At 33.9% G+C, this 23,529-nt stretch overlaps 2 protein-coding genes across 2 annotated transcripts; both read right to left on the bottom strand.

Moving 5' to 3' along the window:
- Nucleotides 1-7,148: 7,148 nt before the first annotated feature.
- On the bottom strand, nucleotides 7,149-7,970 carry LOC109147947 (abscisic acid receptor PYL4-like). The gene has a single exon (XM_019295627.1). It carries the CDS (start codon nucleotides 7,904-7,906, stop codon nucleotides 7,253-7,255), a length of 654 nt encoding a protein of 217 aa, XP_019151172.1. The 5' UTR covers nucleotides 7,907-7,970; the 3' UTR covers nucleotides 7,149-7,252.
- Nucleotides 7,971-16,146: 8,176 nt separating this feature from the next.
- LOC109147941 (dehydration-responsive element-binding protein 2C-like) lies at nucleotides 16,147-19,278 on the bottom strand. Its single transcript, XM_019295616.1, has 2 exons — nucleotides 19,081-19,278; nucleotides 16,147-17,666 (listed from the first exon to the last, which is right to left on the bottom strand). The coding sequence occupies exons 1-2, from the start codon at nucleotides 19,101-19,103 to the stop codon at nucleotides 16,487-16,489; spliced, it is 1,203 nt and encodes a 400-aa protein (XP_019151161.1). The 5' UTR covers nucleotides 19,104-19,278; the 3' UTR covers nucleotides 16,147-16,486.
- Nucleotides 19,279-23,529: the final 4,251 nt, after the last annotated feature.

Genomic DNA, 23,529 nt, shown 5'->3' with positions numbered 1-23,529 from the left:
GAAGGTCAATCTTGGGTCTGTAGTACTCTCGTCGTTGTGCAGGATAATTGTGGCTTGTAGTATCTTCGTCATCACTGTCATCCATTTGCTCCTGAAAGTTATAGCGCCGGGGTGGGTGTTGTGCTTGCCTCGGAATAGCTCCTTCCACAGGTTGGTTTTGTCTGGGATTGGCAGCCGGATTTATCCCACCACCATTCATTCCCAAACGTATAGCTTCAAGAATACCACGAAGTTCTTGGAACTCGCGGTTAGAGTTATCCTCGTGTGCTCGAAATGCTGCCCAAAGGGCTTCTACCCCACGGTCATCGCCAATGGGTTGATTGCTACCACCGCCGGTATTGCCATCTCGAACCATTTTGGGTCGTAACAATTTGAGAGGGATGTACCGCTATCTCGTTTGTTGCCTAAGAACTTAATGGCTCTGATACCAACTGATGCAGAACGCAGTAGCTGAACAAAGAATTCTAATGATTCATTAGAACAAAACAGGAAGTACATTCATAATAATTTTCAAGTCCCTCTTCTGGTTACAAAATGGCCTAATATATAGGCATAAAACAAAGCAACGTAACATTCAAATTCTAGGAATTGTAAAAGACACATGGAAAATGAAAATGCATTTAATATAATCTAGGGAAAAGATTCTTGAGCCTCCAAACAGATATTACTCAGGTTCCTTGTGTTGTGTTGCTGGTGTGAACGCCATCAATGTACATTCAATTCGTCAATAGATGTGTGAATCTAATGTAACCTGGACCGTTAGTTGGGGTATATGTACATTCAATTCGTCAATAGATGTATGAATCTAATGTAATATGGTCTGGTGATTGAAGTGTAGTTGGGGTATATGTACATTCAATTCGTCAATAGATGTGTGAATCTAATGTAACCCGGACCGTTAAACCGACAGAGAAACCACATTGTGGTTTACACCAAAAAAATTAGAGGTGATGGAAGTGTAGTTGGGGTATATGTACATTCAATTCGCAATTCGTCAATAGATGTGTGAATCTAATGTAATATGGTCTGACAATGACAAATGAACGCAAATTAAATGACGGATCATAAATTTTAAAAATAAAATAAATTATTATATAGAAATTCAATCAACATAGCATATCAGATGTAGTGAATTTAGGGGCAAATTATATTATGCACCGCGGTGCATAATCGATTATGCACCGCGCGTCTTTTTTTTTAAATAAAAATTAACAATGTTTGTTTCCGCCGTTTCGCACCCTTTTGCAAAATGTAACTCTGTTATTCAGTGTCATTTTGTATACACTACAGTTTCAGTTGAACACAGCTACAGTTTCATTTCGATATAACTATAGTTTCATTCGATATTTATAGACTCAAATATGTGAAAATGTTATTTAATTTTATTTTATATACACTATAATTTCATTAAAACACAACTACATGATCATTTTGATATAATTACAGCTTCATTGTACAATATACACTCAAATATGTGAAATGTTATTCAGTTTCAGTTTATATACACTGCAATTTCATTTCACTATAACTACAGTATCATTTTGATATAACTGCAGTGTCGGTTTAGATATACTGTAGTGTCAGTTAGTGTTTAATACACCAAACAAGCGGACTCCGTTAACTCTAACGGCGGACCATTTCTTTACTTAAAGAAACGACGTCGTTTTTTACCGCAGTGCACATGCACCGCGGTCTATAATATAACGACTGGAATTTAGGAAAGCCAAATTTACAGATTAGGTGTATCTTCACTAATTGGATTTTATTTTTATCCATTTTTAATGGTTATGAATTGAATTGAGACAATTTAGCGAATCTATAAATTGAAGTTAGTACACAACTTATGCATTTGGAGGTTTGCTATTGGGTAAAATACTAAAATGTGCATTTATTGTTACTTCATTTTGGGTTCTTAGATTTTTATTTTTTTTGAAATCAAAATAAAATTGAAAATCCAATTCTCATCATATTTTGAATTTCAAACTATTTTTCGTAATCTTTTGAATTTCAAACTTGCCTTGTACATTATCCTTTACGCAGTTCAATTCTCCGAGACTTTATTTTTCATGGTTAATATCAATTCGCATAATATCAAAAAAAAAAAAAAAATCAATTCACATAATATCTCGTAAAATTATATGTGTTATTTTTTTACACCATATATTAATACACAAAAACAATCAAATACTATTAACCCCATTATCAATCTTCACCCCCAAAAAAAAAAAAAAAATTAAAAATCAGATAACATTTATTTGCTTTACAGTTTTACTTGGTAACAATTTTAATTAAAAATTTTAAAATATTATTTTTATTTTTTTGAATGACAATGAATCGATCGCAAAAATCAAGGGTAACCTCTAGACACCATAATTATACTATACTCACTCCACAGCTCTTTTTCATGGTGAATTATTCTCATTCTTCTTCTTTTTTTTTTTTTTTTTTTTTTTTAAAGTAAAATAGGAAAGGGAAAATCCAATGCTAGTAACTTCTCATTGAAATTCTTCTGGTATGTGGAATTCTTTCTTGGTCTCTAAGCATCATGCACTCTCGGAGAAATATCATGCGGACTCTTATAAATGGTATGTCATGTTAAAGAGTAATAATGGACCAATTTTTTTGTACATGAGTAAGTCAATTTATTTATTTATTTATTTTTTTTAACAAAAGATAAACAAGTATCAATGAAGTATCTAACTTCTTCCTTAATATCCCGAATAAGTGTACCAAAGTAGTAATATGAAGTTTGGACCATCACTTCCTTAGTTTGTTGAATATTTTGGGCATGCATGTCAACGGTGACAAGCTCTAGCAAAGTCACGTGAAACAAGGATATGGAAGGCTGTTTAAGACCCATTTGAGCATAGATAACACAGAGCAGGGCTTTGGACATGTTAGTGCATGGGCGAATCATATCATTCAAAATGACGAGTGTGGGAAACATAATTATCAAGGTTGAAAAAATCGTTAAGCGCCCAGTTTTTTTCTTTTAAATTTAAAAAAAATTAAAATTATTTAAAATCTCGCCTAGGCTGCCTAGTCCAAGGCGACCTATTCGGCGCTTAGGCGGCCGACTGCCTAGAACGGCGATTCCGTCGAATTTCTAGGCGGCCGGGTGCCGATTAATCGGCGCCTAGGCGCGATTTTTGCAACCCTGGTAATTATTATATATGAAGATTATGAATTCAATTTTCGTTATTACTTTTTCAATCGAGCATGTGCACTGTCTTGGTCGTGTCTGTCGCACACAGTCTTTTTAGTGTGATTTACTATCAGGTGTAATTTGTGATGAGTTATTACTAGGAGCGAAATTAACATACTACACATTCTCATGTAATAGTTAGTGTAATTAAACATCACTTTTGTTCATCTTAATTAATCAATAATTTCTCACCATTTTTTTAGACAATATTCAAGAAATTTGTTTTATATTAAAATATTTTATATACAATTTGACAATAATTGAACTCTAACCTAACCAAAATTTAAAGTAATTATCAAATATTGAATATTAGGGTATATATTAAACAAATTGGTAATTATGAGATATTTTCATTAAAATATATCAATAATTAAAAGCACCAAACATATATTAACATGTAGCATAAAAGTGGATATTTTATTATAATAATATATTATTAACCAATTGTGAAACACAACTCATTAAGATTTGATTAGTAAAGATGAGGGGCCCTTGCTTAGCTTGATAGATACTTAGAAAGACTTCTTTTTATTTATTTATTTACTTTTTTATATACTATTTGTTGTCTGTGCAACCAGATATATATCCTTCAAGTAAAGTAAAAAAAGGAATTGAAAAAAAAAAACAATAAAAATCATTTTCAACCAATTGTAAAAAGTAATTTTAATTTACAAAAGGAAAATACGTAATTACCATCAAGAATGTGTATTGAGTAAATCTCATATATGTAATAATTTGTTCTAGTACATGAATTACATTTCACCCACTCTATCACCTATTTCAGGACACATTTATAAATTAACTGTATCTCATGTAGATAATTCAGAATGCACACTATTATAAGCATGGATAAGTATGACTTTGTCGTTTGGCAAGCAGATATTTAGCAGTAATAATTAGTATAAAATTAATAGACGGACCAACATTGTTATAAAGTGAAATCAGATTTCTCATTGTCTTTATCACTAGGTTTTATCCATGCCAATGTAGCATTTATTATGATTTGGCCTTATATCCTTGTCCAAAGTGAATCTTTTTCTCCCAATCCCCAAGGGTCCCCACACTCTGATTGGACAGATTATTTTGGTGGATATAAATCACATTAACTCAATAGCTAAATGTCGTTAAATTGGGTATAATCCCACATTGTACTGTCGCCGCGGAAGTTCAAACCTTGATCTTTTCTCCCAAATACTAGTTACTAAACCATTGAGCTAAGCATGTGCGGACTATCCAACGTGAATCTCACACATAGGGGTGGGTGTACAACATTATATATATATATATATATATATATATATATATATATATATATATATATATAGGGTCAGGTTCCCGTGAGGTCAGGTCTTCCCGTGCGATCAGTGCGGCATACACCATTAGGTATGCATAAATGCACCACACAGTGTTTGTAAATACACCGTTATGTGTGGTGTATTTTTTTTTTTTGTGTGGTGTATTTTTTGACATTTCATTCTGGTATATTTTCGAACACTATATGGTGCATTTATACATACCTAATGGTGTATGCCGCACTGACCGCACGAGAAGACCTGACCTCATTGGAACCAAAATCTATATATATATATATATATATATATATATATATATATAATCCCCAATGATAAGTGTAGATATCATTTAGGTTGATTACTGACTGAAAAATGAAGAAAAATATGATGATATTTTTATAATTATTACAATTTATTGAGAAACACTTGATAGTTTATATGTGGATAATTAATAGTACACACACTTGAATGCACTATTATAAATCATTAGTTTACTATTGGTAATTTGCGAATGTGCATCAAATAGATCGTAATAATTACGAAAATTTCACTGCATTTTTGTCTTAATTTTCAATGGTTTATCAATGATTGAGAATTTTAGTAAACAAAATACGGGGTCAATATTACAAAATTGACTTCTCCCATTTTATCTTTATCTTTCAACAACCCTCAATCGTTGATCTATTTAAACAGCTAGATTAATCAATCATCACTTTTTTACTTATGAATTTGTTCTTAATTGAAGCCTCATATATATATATATATATATATATATATATATATATATATATATATATATTAGCTTGGTTTTAACTAAGATGGCCCAATACAAGCCTATTGGGATGTATGTGTGAATCATCAACCTTCTGCTCCATTGGCAAACTACAACTTGGGCTAAGCTAGTAGTCTTCCAAAATATAATGCAAATTAATTATCAACCCAACCCATACATATATAGGCCTTTTATATCTTGGTCAGTCGGTCCAAATATGTGAGGAAGTCAAATTTAAATTATGTGCATGCATGACTATCTCGTGATGGGTATAGCCAAATTGAACCTAGCTAGTTTACAACACCCCCCCCCCCCCCCCCCCCCCCCTCCAAAAAAAAAAAAAAGTCACAGAATTAGATACTAAAGGAAAAATTGAAAAACTACAAGTAGTACTGAAAGCATGTGTAAACACGAGGAAATTAAGTTAAAAGCCCCTTTGCTCCCCCAACTTGCACCCCAACTTGCCATGAAATTCACCTGCCCATCGAATATACAAACTCATATAGAATAATACGTACTGCCATGGAAAATGAAAGCCCCCACACCCAAAAGGAAACTAAAAAGTAAAAACAACTCCAACTTGCTCTTTATCTTTTTTTTTTTTTTTTTTTTAGCGACGTGAGAAGTTCGCATCCATAACTCAATAGTACGTATTGGATAAATCAAGATTTTGTATAAAAATTCATAAACCATACAAAATAAGTAAATTGCATTAAGAATACATACCATGTACGACGTATGACATCTATTATTGTTATTATTGTGAGACTAATTCAGATTCAATTTCAATTGTCACATAGTTTAACTTTGATTTGAGAAAACTTTGACCCATAACTATTTAGCATGGCAATGCTTAATTGACTCATTTTTATTTTTTATTTGAGTAGTAACTAGTAAGTGAATTATATTTTTAAAATTTATGATATAATTTTATTATCATGTCGAGGAATAAATATTAGAAGTTAAGTTTAGAAAATAATTAAAAATAACAATATTTTTGGACAAATTCGCCCATTTGGCTTCAATTTGGAACCGACACGTTCAACTTGTACAAATGTATATATTATTATTATGATCATAAAAGGGTTAATATTTTTTACTACAATACACTAATACAATAATCCTACTACCAATTAAATTAAGCTATTTAATTATAACACTTACCCCAACTATTTATAACACTAATAATATTGGACGAATGCGTGAACACCAATGCAATGGCGTCGGTTACGCAGTTATGATCATTACGCACATTATCATCATAATATAAATCTTTTTTTTTTTTTTTAATATTGGAGCGTAGAATTGATTAACTATGGACAATATATATTGATTTTATCTTCTTTTGATACTTTGTCAGTTAGGATGACAAAAGGTATTTTTACTTAGAACACAACTAAATCAAAATATTGTACCTTACAATATGGAATATTTAATTAAATTTTGACTATAAAGCTGTAAAATTTATGTAAAATGATGTAGTATGGGGTAACTTCAACCAAGTTAATAATGTTACTACATATTAGTTTGGTAACTAAGGTTCAAAGTTAGTTCTGGAACGATTTATTGGTCTTATTGGTTTGAGTCAATTAGTTATATAACGTAACCAACCAATGTTGGTCTACCTTTTTGTGATAATTCTTAGTTTGAGTTGATCAATTATATGTAACTTAGACTATTTTATCATTTGTCGACTAAAGTTACAAGATGATATTTACGATGTGCCCACTATTGAATAGTTCCTATATGTTCCTTTGTAACCAAAATATAAAAATAAAGACATTAATATTAATTTACATCTAGCGATTTACAACGCTAATTGTTCATCAGTTCTTGCCGTTCAAGATCTAGTTTAGTACCTATGCTAATAGCAAAGGAATTTAGAACAAAAAGTCAGTGGATCATCGTCAAGATCAAAAATCGAAACGGAAAAGTAGTTAAAATGAAACCATGTTTACATTGTTCATATGATTTACTTATGTATTAATTACAAGAAGATTTGACGATGTTTAGATTCTGGCCGGAGTTCTCCGCGATATGCGCTAACGACTGGAGGTTGCACCGCACGATGGTGTCAACGAAGACGCAGGTCTCTTCCTTAGTATTCCCCGGCGGGACGTCAACGACGAAGGATTCCACGACGATCGTCTTGTCGGGAGAGGCGGCGGCGTGGTGGAGAGTGGTGACGGAGCGGTAGTTGTGGAGGCGGTGGTCGCCGCCGACGACGCTGAAGCTGAACACGTGTCGCTCGTCGTCGAGGATATCGAGGCGCTCGGTGCTGGAGACGGCCGGGACGCCGGACACGACGCGCACCTCGCGGAGCGTGCCGACGCTGCTGCCGTCGCCGACGACGACGTGGCAGCTCTTGAGGAAATGCTTGTAGGCCTGCGGGTTGTCGAAGCGGCGGACGAGGGCCCACACGGCGTCGAGCGGGGCGGAGACCTCCTGCACCACGGCGGAGCAGCACTGGTTGGGCCCCACCGCGTGGATGTGGTACTGCAGCAAGCTGTCTGGGAGCAGCACCGTCCACGTCGGCAGCGGCTGCTTGTGGATGCTCGCCGCCGCCGCCGCCGCCGTGACAGCGGCGGAGAGGTGGTGGTGCGAATCGGCTATATGGCAGTGAACTGTAGTAGGCATTTGCTTGTACTTTGAGATACAAGAGAATAAAATATGGCGATTACATATAAACTCATACACAATATATATAGAGAGAGAAAGGGAGATAATTAGGAATATTACAGGAGAGAGAGAGAGATGAGAGGTTAGCGCAAAAGCTTACGCCGGGAGACTGCAAGTTGATGATCAACTTGCAAAAAAACTTATTTGGACAACATGTGAATGACATTTACGGATTTACCCCTAACTTTTCACTATAATTACGTGATCTCACTTTAATTTGGTCACTTTTTACTACAACATTGAACATTCGGTGTTACGTTATCCGAGGTTTTTCTTTGCCTGTTCGGATAACGAATCAAGGGCCCCGTTGGAAAAATTCTTATTTTGAATTTTGAAAAGGAAAAATGTTGTTTTTCCTCATGAATTTTCCCTCGTATCAATCTTTCATTCATTTGATTCCATCACTAAATAAAAAGAAATTTAGTAATTCAATGAGATAATATCATGTCAGGAGGGGGAATGAAATATAGAAGGGGTGTAGTATTACTTTAAAAATATATGGAATTTTTCTTCTTATTGTTATTATTATTATTTTTTGAAAACAAGTCAAATGCTATGTTGGAAGGGTAAGGTAAAGCATGTGAATGATTGTTTAATTGGTCTTTCGTTAAGTTAAATGTGGATGGAAATGTTAAAGGACGGTCAAGTCTGATTATTTTAAGTGAAATACTCATTACAATGAGTAGGGTCGGTGAATGATTTCAAGGATTCACTTATAACGTGGGGATTGCTTTTAATTTAACATTCGGATTTTGAAATATTCATCGTGAATATAATTAGCGTTGTTTTAGGAATATAATCCGATTTAATTTCAAAATAGTATAATTAGCTAGAAAATGATTATATAGATCAGATGATATACTGTTCACCACATCACACAAGGAGTGCTAATCACCATCAATTGTAAAGGCACCAAAGATATCTTAGATTATTGAAACTGGATCTATTCCGTCAAGCATATTTAACGGGAAACAAAATTTTGTGTCAACTGAATGGCTACTAATGACACGTACTCCCCACAAGTAGGCATGACCACGATTCCGGTTCTGGTTCGGAACCGCCGGTTCCGGTTCCGAAAATGGTCGAACCGGAACCGGAACCTTAATATAAGGTTCCGGTTCCGGTTCTTGAACCGCCGGTTCTGGTTAGAACTGGCGGTTCTAACCGGAATTTCTCTTCTTCTTTTTATTTTTATTTTTATTTTATTTTTTTTTTATGTTATTTGTTAATTGTTACTCGCTAGCAAAGCCTGGCGCAAAGGCCAAGGCTTGGCCTTTGCGCCAGGCCAACTGGCGGAAGTGGCCAGTAGGCCACTCGCTAGTGGCCTACTGGGCCACTTTCGCAGTTTCGCATGCTTTTTTTTTTTTTTTTTGGGATTTCACGGTTTGGAACCGGAACCGGCGGTTCCGGTTCCAATATTATAGGAACCTTAACCGGAACCTTATAGGTTCTGGTTAAGAACCGGAACCGGAACCGTGCGGACGGTTCCGGTTCGGTTCCGGTTAGCACAGTGACGGTTTCGGTTACGGTTCCGGTTTGAACCGGACGTGGTCACCTCTACCCACAAGACGTCATATTCAGTTGATCTGAGTTTGTCTAAATTTGTTTAGTGTTTTTACTCTCAATTCCCGTGTGTATGTGCAAATTTATACAATTATACCTATAATCAAATGAGAAGATGAAGCGTCTGTTTGGTTCATAGGCTTAGCTATAGGAATTAAAATTATTGTTATTGTTTGGTTGACATGTTTCTAGAGCATTATAATGGGATTTGATTACCTCCTTAATTAGAAAATTCATTTTCTAATAAAACAAGAGTTTCATTCCATTATTCCCCTTCCTAATTGGTAATTTGATTTTTAAGTTTTGGTTAGTGCTTTTAAATTTTTATTTTTATTTTTATTTTTGTTCATATTTCTGCTTTGGATGTCTTTATATTATAATAAATTGTCTTGATTTTTTGTTATTGTATTTTAAAAACATTTATTCTCATTATAGGATCATAAATAACCAACTAATAATATTAGTAATATAATCATTTCAATTCCACCCTACTACCAAACATGCAAAATACTTTCACCAAAACTTATTATTATTAGTTCATTACCAAGTAGGGAAAATGACACTTTTTCCCCAAAGTTATATATTTATAGCACTTTTTCCCCCTCAATTATTTATGTAAGCACATTAGCCCCCTCAATTATTTTAAAAGTGGTGATTTCCCCCCCTAATATATTAAATTGACATTTCTACCCTTAAAGTAAACATTTTATTTATTTTACTTCTCCAACAAATTATTGTGTATATGTAGCGATTACCACGGTTCAGTACGAACTGAACCAGACACTATAGCAATCGAATTAAAAGTTTTCGGTTATGATTCAGATCTAGAACCCAATATTTGAATTTCAATTTATTAAATTTAAGAATAAAAAAACTGGATCATGAACCGTGAACCGGCGGTTCCGGATCCGATTCGCGATTTTGAACCGTCTTTATTTTAAAATTTTATTTTTTATTTTAAAATAGTCTAAATTCAACAATAAATATATTTTATTTTTTCAGTTCGGAACATGAACCGACCATTCCGGTTCGCTATTTTAATAAACTCTAAATATCGCGTTTTGATTATAAATTGTAATTGAGATATTTTGGTTTGGTTGCTATAGTATCTGTTTGGTTTGAACAAAATTATAGTAATAATTTGTTGGAGAAGAAAAATAAATGAAATATTTTTTTTAAATATTTATTTTAAGGGTAAATATGTCCATTTAACATTTCAGGGGGAAAAAGAGCCACTTAAATAATTCAAGGGAAAAAAGTGCTATAAGTATATAACTCAGGGGGAAAAAGTGTCATTTTCCCTTACCAAGTATTTGATTCTCATTCCGATTCCGATTTCATATACGAACCAAACACACCCTAAGTTTGTATGTCACTCTAGTTATTATATATAAAAGACCACAATAAAATTTAAAAATGACTATAACCCATGTTGAGCATATTATTATTATATAAATAATAAATATATACTCAAATGTGATCAGTTTAACTTTTTAATTGACACGAAACACATCAGTAAATGAAACCAATTTGTAAATAGACTTAATGAGTATTATATATGTATAAAATGTAAGTAAGCTTGTCAAATTGTAAGGAATTGGGTAGAAGTAGATAGGAATAAGGTTCAAATTGGCCACTGAACGTAACCTGAAAATGTAATTAGGCCACTGAACGAAAAAAAAGTGCAATTAGGCCACTGAACACTCCAAAAAGTGCAATTAAGCCACTGAACTCTCCAAACGTATGCAATTTCACCGGATAGCAGGTTACCATCAATTTTAGCAGGTTACCTGCTTACGTGGCAGCTGAGTTGGCATTTTAAATAATTTTTAAATAATTTCTAATAATTAATTTTAATAATAAATTTTATAAAAAATTTAAAAATAAATAAATAAAAAATAAAATAAAGTCGTTTTTATTTTTTTTAAAAAAAAATTTAAATAAAAATTTATTATTAAAATTTATTAAAAAATATTTAAAATTTATTAAAAATGACAACTCAGCTGCCACGTAAGCAGATAACCTGCTAAAATTGATGGTAACCTGTTGTCAGGTGAAATTGCACATTTTTGGAATGTTCAGTGGCCTAATTGCACTTTTTTTTTTCGTTCAATGGCCTAATTGCATTTTCAGGTTACGTTCAGTGGCCAATTTGAACCTTATTCCAAGTAGATATCATTGTTTGATGCAAGTTGATGCATGTAAAATCATTGCATGCACTAAACCAATTGACTTTATACTTGATATATGAAAAGTAATTGATACCATCAGGACATTCATCCTTCCAACAACCATTAAAACCAAAATTAAAAATATAATTAAAAGTATATACTCTGTATACAGGAATGTTTAGGTGAGAGCTCACTTTCAGAGTTTCAGGTAAAAAGTGAAGACGGATCACGGATATGTTCTATCCATTTAGATAGATCAACAATAGATAGAAGGTTGTTAAAAAAAAAAGGTAGTGTTAATTTTATAAATATTGTAAATTTTAAAGGAGTGTCGTAATTAAGGTAAAATTGACCTTTTTTTTTTTTTTTTTTTTTCTAAAACATTAAACCATTGATGAATGTGCGCCTGATATGAGTAATTACTTTTTATGAGTTTTCATTTGAAACTTGATGGATGATTGAGATCAATCATCATTTCTTGTAGGAGGATGTTGCTCTCATTTGAACATCATCTCAACTGTTGATTAACCTAAATAAATGAATCAGATTAATCGTCACTTTTTACTTGAGGAGTCTTTTCTCACGTGAACCTCTCATCAACTTGGAATATTATATACAAATTAATTATTTGATTATGTTAGACAGGATGCCTGCTAGGAATATTTTGATACAAAACCAAGAATTACACTTTAATTAAAAGCATATGAATGGCATGTAACACTTGTCATTAAATTTACTGCTCATATACAGTAGTACCTTCAACTTGGTAATTTAGCTTTCTTTTGCTATTAGTTTTTGTCCATCAACTTTTTCATAGACTTTCTAAGTACTCCATGTTTTATTTAAGTTTAGTTTATATATTTTTTTTTAAAAAAAAATGATAAGTTGGCTTTCGGGAAAAAAATTGATAAAGTGCTATTTCGAATTGATGTTTTAACATATTTAATTAAATATTGATAAAAATGGGATAATACAAAATACTATGGAGTGTAGTACAATTGATATGAATTGTAATCGAATCAACATATGATACTGGTCCAATTAATAATAGAGCATTTCGAATATCAATGATTTTTTTATGATTTTTGAGGTGTCAATTAAGAGAGAAATAAGGAAAAAAAAAAAAAGAGGCAGGCCAAAGGGGGGAGTCTGTGCAGACCACTTTCGCCATTCCATCCTCTCCTTTCTCTTTTCTCTCTCTTGTCTGACCCCACAAAAAAACCAAACATGCAAGGAGAACCCAACTCTTCTCTCTCCTCCATGCACATAAGTCATCATCTCCTAAAAAACTGTGAAAAAATACAAATGGGAATGGTCTTAGAGCATGAGATTGACACCCTAATTATATAATTTTGAATAATTCCTCATCACAAGCGTCTCTATTACACAATTGTCTTGAAGTCCTATAGAGGAGGTAAATTGCAAAATGTATACTATATAGAATAAGTAATTGAATATATAACCTCACGAGGGACCTGTCATCTCTTATGCCTAGCTAGGGGCATTGTCATCCTAACTATCATTGAATATATGCATGAATGAGAAGTTGATTGGAAGAAGAGATACAATAGGACTAAGTTATTGAATAGCAACCCATCTTAACCATGTGTAATTTGGGTTACATATCCACACCGACTTCATAATTACAAATATTCTCGTTGTAAAATGTCACAAGTTCAATTCTTGTTAATATCCTCTTCGTTAAGTTTGTCACACAAAATTTCTCATCATAATACAATTACCTTTCTTATGTGGTAGCGGTCACAGTATCCTTCATCTAAAAAGCAAATGGATCACAAATTAAATCACACAACGCATACATTAGTGATCAACGATTAGTCTGAGTATGGTACGAGTTTATAGGTGTCTCCTACAGTTATGATATATGCTCAAAACACCTCGTAGTCTAATCCAAAAAAAAAAACTATAATGAACGGTCCATAAAATATGAAAATGAATAAGAATTGGGGGATCGCAGAAATGGAAACTTTTAATTTAGTGTTCAAATTGCGTATACTAACGAGTCTTTTCAACATTTTGGTTTCTATTTGAAGTGAAAGTTGGCTTTTCTCCAACCACAAGCCCTACTTGCAATTTTCTTTTGCCATTTGAGCAAATAAAACCACCAATTTTTTTCCTATAATAATAATTAAATCCGATTTATAGCAAAAATAATTACAAATGGAAATAAATTATATTTGTAGTAAGTTTATCTGATAAGCTTTGTTCAATGCACATTTCATTCAACGGCCATGACACATTATTATTGCACATCCAATTTTGAACTTCAAAATGGAAAAGAATTGAATAATGCAACTTGGTTAGATTGGTTGAGACGTTTAAATAAAATTAGTAATACATAATCTATGTATTGCAAATTTAAGAGCACATTTTTTTTCCCCCGAGTATTAAATGTCTTGCAAAAATAAAAATAAAATTGATTTACGAGAAATTAAAGTTCGCAATCACTACTTGAATAAGTGTTTTGTGTGAAACTTGAATTATGATCCTAATCGAAAAAGGATCACCATGATCATACACAATTTCAAGAGATTATATAACATTTTGGTGAATTTTAAATTTGACTTTTATTTATCAAATACAACTGAACATACAACATTTTAACGTAAGGTATAGAAAATGCATTAAAAAAAAAAAACATGAAAGGAAAAGTTGTTGTGTATCATGTGTGACAGAGTGAGTTCAAATGGGGATCCTTTTTTTGACAATTTGCCAACTCTTTCTCCTGTTTTCGTTCTTTAGTTTTTTTTTTTAGGGTCATCAATTTGTATATCAACTTGACAATTGGGCTTTAATTTGCAACTTGATTTTGGTTTCAAAACAGTCTTGAGTCTCCATAGTTGGCCAGAGGACAAATTATTGTGTGGGTCATAGTCCACATAATTGTGTAAATTGTAAATCAATGCATTGTGCGTCCTGGTCTGACGTCGTTTTTATAAGTTGTGCGAGGAGTTGACGCGACGGACACTGTTCCGTCCGTCAAATCCCATTACATGTTTTTTTTTTTTTTTTTTTTTTTTTAACACTTGTGTTTATGTGTATTTTGTTAAGAGTTTATGTGTATTATGTTAAGAGTTTATGTGTATTTTACTATACAATTCTGTACATCCAAAACAGATAATTCTATTTTTTTAGAAGTTAACAGCAAATACGTAAAACGACATTGTTTTGGCCAGCGTCCTGGTGCACGATATAATTTGCCCTTGAATGCAATATACATTTTTAATATATTAAAAGTACATTATTTGTGTATTAAATATACATTATTTGATAATATATAAAAAATTATGTACTTTATGTATACAAATAATGTACTTTTTATTTATGATTCACACAAATGTGTGGACCATGATTCATGGAATAATGATTGGTTGACAGAGAGATCATTAATATTCCAGAATTTGTTCTAGACCTTTGCAATATAGAGCTGGTAATTAATATAAGGTTGTTGCAAATCTGTGTGTTATATCTCAATTTTATTTTAATTTATTAATTTCATAGCTAATTATTTAATTTGCATGCTGTATTAATTAATTAGATTTATACATTATCGTAATCAAGTTGCATGAACACAACAATTTGCCAAATTGTAAGGTGCACCAACAATAACCAAAAAAGATAATGATCAGATGAACCCTTAATTAATTTATTTAGAAAAATGGAATTAAGTTTTAGTTATCAAACTCAAAAAAAAAAAAATCAATTAAATTATCAAATTTAAAGAGAAGAAGCACTGCCATGACATGGCATGAATATATATATATATATATATATATATATATATATATATATATATATATATACACACACACACACAAACCACACACTCCTTGGACATCCAATACGAACAACAAAGGATTAATTCTTCGTTAAAGATCACGATAAAGAAGCATCACTTAAGATTTGCTTCCAATGCCAAAGTAAAGGTTCAATGCTTACATGAATATTGGGGGATCTAGATCTGGATTAAACTTTTTGTGCGTAAATATAAATTTGCACAATTTACTTCATTATAAATAAGTTCATAAGGTTGAAGATATAAACATATAATTCAACAATGGAAACATGGTTCATTTTGTATTGTAGATCTTAATCCAAAAGTTATATGTTAACGATTAACATATATCTGCTTGTAAATACATAAAGGCACATAAATATTAATTGTAGATACATAATATGTTAATAACATTGTCTTAACTTATTATGTATCTTTAATTTATTTAAAAAAATACATATACAAATGGACCAAAGGTCCATAATATAATTTGCCCTCATGGCCTTGAAGGACTTGGATCAGAATCACTAGTCGGGCCTGAGTTTGGTTATAATCTTATTTACAAAATACGTTTGGGCTTGGATTTGACATACTTAACTGAGTGATTATAAAAATGTATACTCGAGCACACAGACAAAAGTGGATTATCATATCTTGAACTTAGATCATTGCAGAAAAAAGATTTAACTGATGTTAGATTAGTGCTATCGCTATGTACAGAAAGAATTTGTTTTCACTGCCATGCAGATGCTCTACACCACACCCACCATCTAAACAGCTAAATTCTCCAAACCAAAAACTTGCAGAGAATCAGCTCAGATATGGTGTTAAAAGTATTCAAAAGAAAAATAAAATCTTATATTTTTCATGTCTTATTAACCCAAGTCTAGCAGACTCGGAGAGACTTGAACACTATAAGCAAAACTTGTCCCTATCTGTTTCTGCTATTCTAGCTTCCTTCTATTATGTCACAACCAAGATCTTGTACTATCAGCTTAGCTTGTGGCTTCATATCCCCCCCAATTGGGAATCCAACTCGAGAAAAGCCAAGTCATCCAAGCTGAAGTTGAGATCTTCTTGCCTCCCTGGTTTCAGAAAGTCAAGACCATTATCTTCTTGCCTCCCTGGTTTCAGAAAGTCGAGACCATTACCGGCTCCTGCAGAAGCGTACTGCTCCATCGGCTGTAGATTTCCCAGTGATCGAGCGTCTGGTTTAAGCAACTGAGATGACAAATTTGGAGATTGGCTATAACTATAGGCTGCTTGCCCTCCTTGTCCAATGTTTGCGAAAGTACCTGGAGCATTCGGGGGAGTTGTATCTAGAGCGCCTAACAGCTCTTCCACGTCAAACATTTCATCCCATGTGAAGTTATCCAGAAAATCTTTTGCTGCCTCTACTTGATGATTAATACTAGTTGCTTCTTCTTTTGCTCTGTCGTCTGGGGCCGTTTGTATTTTATTAGGGTCGAGAAGCTCTCTCTTCGGTTCTTCCTTCATTGAACTCACTGGTGTGCCAGTGTATTGGAAAGGTGGTCTCGTACCATCAATTCCTGATTCACTCCTGCCATCTTCATGTTTTATCTTGTATGCATCATGCTCAACCTTTGTTTTATTAGCGGGATATACGTTAGAAAGGCTAGAGGCTGTAGTAGACTCGGATGCTGATGTGGTAGGCGGTGAAGTAGATTCTGCAGAAGAGTCTCCTGATGAGGTAGAATTTGGAAGCATCGAGGAACATGATTCTTTTGATGAGGTATAGTTTGGAAGATTGAGGCGTGCGCAAGGACCATACATTGCTCTTGCAGCTTCATCGTAGGCTAGGGCAGCTTCAATAGCAGAGCCAAAAGTACCCAACCAAAGCCTGCTACCCCTATTTGGTTCTCGAATTTCAGCAACCCATTTACCCCATGTTCGCTGTCGAACACCTCTATAGTTACAGTGCCCATTCTCCGGACCTCCTTTTCCCTTCATACACCCTTTCTTTGATCCCTTCGCTGGAACTTTACGTGCTGGCTTGCCCATACCATCCACAGAATCAAGTCTCTCATTATACTCTTTCCATTTTGCAAGTGTCTCTGCTACATTTTTAGTCCCATTCCTTCTACTCCTCGATTTCCTCTTTCTGGAATAATCCACCGGTAGAGAAGGCATGTTAGGAGTTTGTTGAATTACTGCCATTTCCTGATCTCTGCAAAGAAAGAACAATAAAGTTAGATATTTCCAAAGCATGGATCAATTGCCAACAACTATCAAATTCAAAGAAGTTGCATCTTAAAATTAACAACTGACAACACCAAATAAACATCACGTGTGAAACCTCGACTAGAACAGGAGATAAAATCAACACCATAGTTATCAGCAGAACAATAATACTCATTCAATTCTAAATTCACCTTGCCAGTAGGTGACAACACAGTTGTAAATGCAAATATGTATTTGTTTGCTACTCTCTATTGTTTGGAAGTAAACAAATGCTGTTTCTATTCTTGGGTGAAAAGATGTTTTTATGGAAGAACAGAAACAGAGAAGGCATAATTCTTCAGGACCAAGCAAAGAAAATTGCCATTTTTTAAATACAGTTTCCAGGAATATCAGCTCCCCCAGCCACAGAAGTTTAAATTAATAAGTTAAAACCTAATGTACCTCCGCCGCAATTTTCAATTTTTTTTTTTGTTTGAAAACACGCAATTTTCAATTTAATAATCCAAGACCCATAGTTTTCTTAGCAACCAAGAAATCAAGCAAGTGGACGATACATTATAAATTCCGTATATTTTACGTCTCTACCCGTATTAATTAAAGACGTACGAAATACAAAAAAATTAAGAAAAAATTGTCAAAATAGACTCTTGAATTTATGCCAATGACATCGAGTGTCACGAGGTGACTTTCCCAAATAAGAGGTCATGAAATTCAATTTCCAATGAACAGATACTATATTGTAACAATAATACTAAAAAAAAATCTTGAATTTATTATTTTTTGCAATTAAGAGATCTTTTTTATCAAATTTCACTGAAAAATTAGAAAAATATTCCAATTGCATATATTTTACTTATTTGATGGTTTGATCACTCACTTTTAAAATCCAATAACTCCATTACACAAAAGCAATAAGTGATTTATTGAACACTTACCAAAAAAAATCAAACCCAAAAAGGAAAAAATCTCAAGTAACCTAATCCAGAATATCTATGTACTCCGTATTTCATAACCACAAGGATGAACTCAGTTCAATTCCGAATCATACACTAATAGGTAGCTGCAAATTTGCAATTTAAATACTCGTAAGTATTAACTCAGCACTGTAAAATACAGATTAAAACACTTCCCCAGTTCCCCGTACAGAAAACAGACAATAATCATGAAATAAAACTGCAAAGCCCTAAATTCCAAGACAGCAATAGATCAAACAGATAATACAAAATTACTAGAAAAAATATGGACCATAAAATCGCAAAAAATCACACAGTTGCATACTTGCATCTCGAAAGTGATTAGAACACAAGCAGCAGATTATACCCCCAAAAAAAAAAAAAAAAAAAAAAAAATCCAATGCCGGGAGAAGTGCAGAACCAGAAATAGACATCAAATTAGCTTACCTCCCAGTATTCTCAAGAGACATACGCCAAGAATCGATTCCTCCAGTAACCAATATTCCACAAAACCCTAGTGATCCTCTCTCTTTCACGATCAGTTTGCTGCGAGCTTATATAGCGTTTTCCAGAAATGCGATAGAACGATTGCAGAATTTTGTTCGAATTTTTTTGTTTTTTTGGCGTCTGAGAATTAAGAAAGTTTTATCAGAAGACCTTTCTGGCGAAATGCTGCTGGGGTATTTATAGCGTTCTCTAGATATTTCTTAGCTTGAGATTTTTTTTTATTATTTTAATGATTTTGTGGTGGTGACGTGGCATATCCAAGGCCAATGCGTGGCGATTTACCTACCGCATGATCTGTGGCACGTGTCGCTCGAAGCTTCGTGAACCACTTGAACGGACTGTTTGCTTTTCTCCACTCTCCAGAGACTTCCAATTTTGACCTTACAAATTGGCATAAATTGCGAATGTGCCACAGTGCAAGTAGTTCGAGATTACTCCACAGCGCCCCCACACCCAACTGGAAAGCCAACTGTTAACGGCCAAAAGACAACCCTTACCCACCCACAACTTTAGCAACTTGATATGTCCAGCATTGTCTAGCTACAATTTTGAGACTAATCTGGAAATATTCAAAACATTGTATTAAATTATTAATTAATTACACAAGAAGTTAATTATATACAATCATGTTGATGTTGATGTTGATTATTACAAAATTTGATTAAAAATTTAATATATTTAATTGCTAATATTGTTGAACTTGAGATTAATCTAACCTAAATTCATAGATTGTTTACGATGAATTATTGAATTCATGAGTGTGAAAAAAATAAAGTAAACAAAGGGAAGAGTTTCAATCACTCGAGGCGACATCGGAGCAACCTCTGGGCGATGGAAGAACTTTAATGTGATTTGTATTGATTTAATTTGGATTTTTTACAAATCAATAACATGTATTTATACATGATGAACGAATTTAATAGCTATTTCCAAGTCAATATATCATCTATATTTGTGTAATATTCCGACTAAGGGAACAGAATGGCCTCGAGATATGAAATTATGACCGTCATAAAATATTTCATTGTAATTATTGGAAAATAGTTGTTATTTTCAAACCAATATTAACTATACACGTGTAATATTTCAGTTGAGGGATCATAATGATCTTGGAGTATGAAACCAATTCTGTTATAACATATTGCTTTATAATTAACAATAAATATTGGTTATTTCTAAGTCAATAACATATATAGAGGTGTACTATTACATATGAGGGGAACATAATAATCTTGAAGTATGAAATTAAATCAAACCATTACACCAAATTACTTTGTAATTGGCAAAAGCACTGTCGAATTTATTTTATAGTAATCTATCTCACTTGGGGAGCAACATCCAAACTTGAGTGCCTCCAAACATTTCAACAAGCTTATAATGATTCTTAATGTTTCTTTTTGATGAATAATTGTGTCATTAGTAGTAGTAAAATGATATGGATGGACTTTAACATATTCAGTGAAACTCAATAAGACATGAGTAATAATTTTAACAACAGAATAATCATATTTTAACTAAACTAAAATATGCAATTATTATTGTTATGATATTTTAGTTCACACGAGACTATTCAAGCTATTGTTATCATAGTCAAACTTCATGTTAGTCAATATTCAATACCAATCAAAGAATGACTGGTGCTAGTGCATTATCAGTTATAATCGTACGGCTTAAATTGACGGGAGAATAAAATTTGGTAAGATTTTAAAGTTGAAGACTAATTAATTTAGTAAGATGATAGTCGATAACCAAATCGATAATTTCTCTATAGTCAAGGAACCAAATCGATCTTTACCTCTTTAATATTAAACAATAACTTTAATGTTGTTTGTTCAAATATTTGTTCATGTAAAAATAATATTTAAAAATAAAACATAAACTAAGGCATCCCTTCCAATATAGGGTCATTTGGGGTGCTCAGCTTACCCGCCGCCCTCCGGGTCAGATTTGTCCTTGGGCTATCGTCGAGGACTCGAGTGGGTTGAGGTCAAGGACTCATTAGGTGGCCAAGTTCAAGGATGTGACTAAAGTTGAGAGGTCATATTTGAACCCATCTAGCAGAGGTGCAATTAATTTTGATATTGATAACATATTATAAATTTTGGCATTTTTTTAATTTTATTATTGATAGTACTAATACACGTGGACTAGTAGCTAAACCGATTGCCCTAGCTCAGTGTCCGACTGGTTAGTGGCCGGGAGTCTCTGAGTAGGGATATGTCCTAGAATCAGTCAAAAGTCCCCCTTGTCATAATAAATGTGAGTATTTATAAACGAAGAGGCGGGGAACATGGCCCGGGCTACCGGCATGACGACCACGTGGCGTGTACGTGTCTTCATGAGCATCAAACCCCCGGCAATACCTAGTGGCGACACGTAGGGTTACACGGGGCTGAGGTTGTAACACCCCCAAAACTTAATCATAAAATAAAGCATTCAAACTTAGAGATAAGTAGAAAGTCTAACCATTCAAAATAAAACTAAGCGGAATCTAAACAATTAAGTAGGGATGTTATGCCACATCTAGATTTCCAACCTAGATGCACAGGCTTACAAGACTATTATCCAAAAGAGTCTACAAGTTCAAGGGCACACAGGCTAAAACAACTAAGCTAACGGGAAGGAAAAGCTAGTTTAAACCGGGCTCCACTACGCGCTCTCGGATCGACTATTCACCTGAAAACATAAGGTATAACAAACGTTAGCGAAAATTGCTAAGTAACCTACTCCAACGCGTTGCAATACATAATTGTATACTTTATAGGTAAAAACCATTTCAAAACTTGGGAATACATAAGTATAGTCTTAAACAACTCTAGCTTTACAAATCGCAAGGAATAGAAGCAATACACCGACCATACAAAGAATGTACTTCACAATACCACTCAAAACCACAAATCAACGATATGAATCAACTCAAAGAATAGAGATAACGAATAAGGTAAGGTAAGCATAATCATTAACAAAGTGGTTCTCAACAAGTAATCTAATCAATCAATCACCGACGAGGTTCCAAATCCACAAAGGACATAGCCAAACCAAGTCATTAACCGCGGAGTCACCAAACGACTCGAATCACAATGGAACAGCATGAGGGTCTAGAACTAATATGTACTGCGGGGTCATAGGACCCTAGTATGGATTCCGCGGGGTCGTAAACCCGATAGAGATTTCCGTGGGGACACTAAGTCCCGATAATGGTTTCCGCGGGGTCAGAGGACCCGGTCCAAAGATAAAACATATATCCGCGGGGACACGAAGTCCTGATTCAGTAACATTCGCGGGGATCTAGTCCCGATTCAAATAATACCATTATCTCGAATCACAGTAAAAGTTAAGCCCTCACTATCCATCACACCAACTCAATCATCGCCGCAAGAATTCAACTCACAAGGAATCTAGAGATACAAATCAAAGGTATAGATTCCACAAGAAGTGTGACCAACAACGGATTAGCTCAAACAATAGCTCAATCAAGGATAAAGTACAACGAATGTACAATCTCACAACGATAGATCACAATGAAAGGAATTCACGAAAGAGCTACGAATAAGATATTCCAAAAGCTACACAACGATATCAAAGGATTCCAATCAAAGGATTACAACGAATAGATAGTCTCAAGTATCAATCCAATCACGAATCAAGAAGTTATCACAAGGAAATCACATACTAGTACCAATATGCAACGTAACTAGCATGCAAGCCAACAAGGTAGCCACAAAGGCTCATACGAACAACATAAACTTCATTTGAATCCAACGAATCACAATATTGGATTACAACCACGATTCAAGACTCCAAATCCTACCAATTGATACTTAATACATAGCTCTAGACTTACGAGACATCAATATAGACACACAAGTACACCATGGAACAACAAAACGGAAGCCAAGAACCAACGTACCAGTAGGTGGTTTTGACGGGTGGCAAAGTACCCTCCAAAAACCCCACATGTACTAGCGGGTGGTTCCGGCGGGTACTGAACCACCCACTGAACCCCTGCTGCTCCCCCTTGTACTCGCGGGTGGTACTGGTGAGTAGTGAAGTGGCCGCCATGTGCTCGCTGGTACCGAACTGAAGAAGAAATTCCCACTTCGGGAAAAATTTCAGAATGCACAAATCCAAATACCTCAATACTCACATCAACAACAAAAGAGACTTTAATACAAGGAATAGCTCAACAAATAGATCAAACAATCCTAGATACAAGCTCTACAAAAGCATAAACACAAGAATATTTATTTCACCACTCAAGAACATCAAGAAATCATATTAGCAAGGAGAAATAGGTTTTGTAGGACACGGGTTACCTTTTTAGCTTATCCAACCTCTTCCAACTCCCTAGCCTACTCTTGCAAGTTCTCCTCCAAGTGATCTTCATCC

Source organism: Ipomoea nil, unplaced genomic scaffold (assembly GCF_001879475.1).
Source record: "Ipomoea nil cultivar Tokyo-kokei standard unplaced genomic scaffold, Asagao_1.1 scaffold2036, whole genome shotgun sequence".
Taxonomy (NCBI): Eukaryota; Viridiplantae; Streptophyta; class Magnoliopsida; order Solanales; family Convolvulaceae; genus Ipomoea; species Ipomoea nil.
This window is presented reverse-complemented; position numbering and strand designations above follow the sequence as displayed.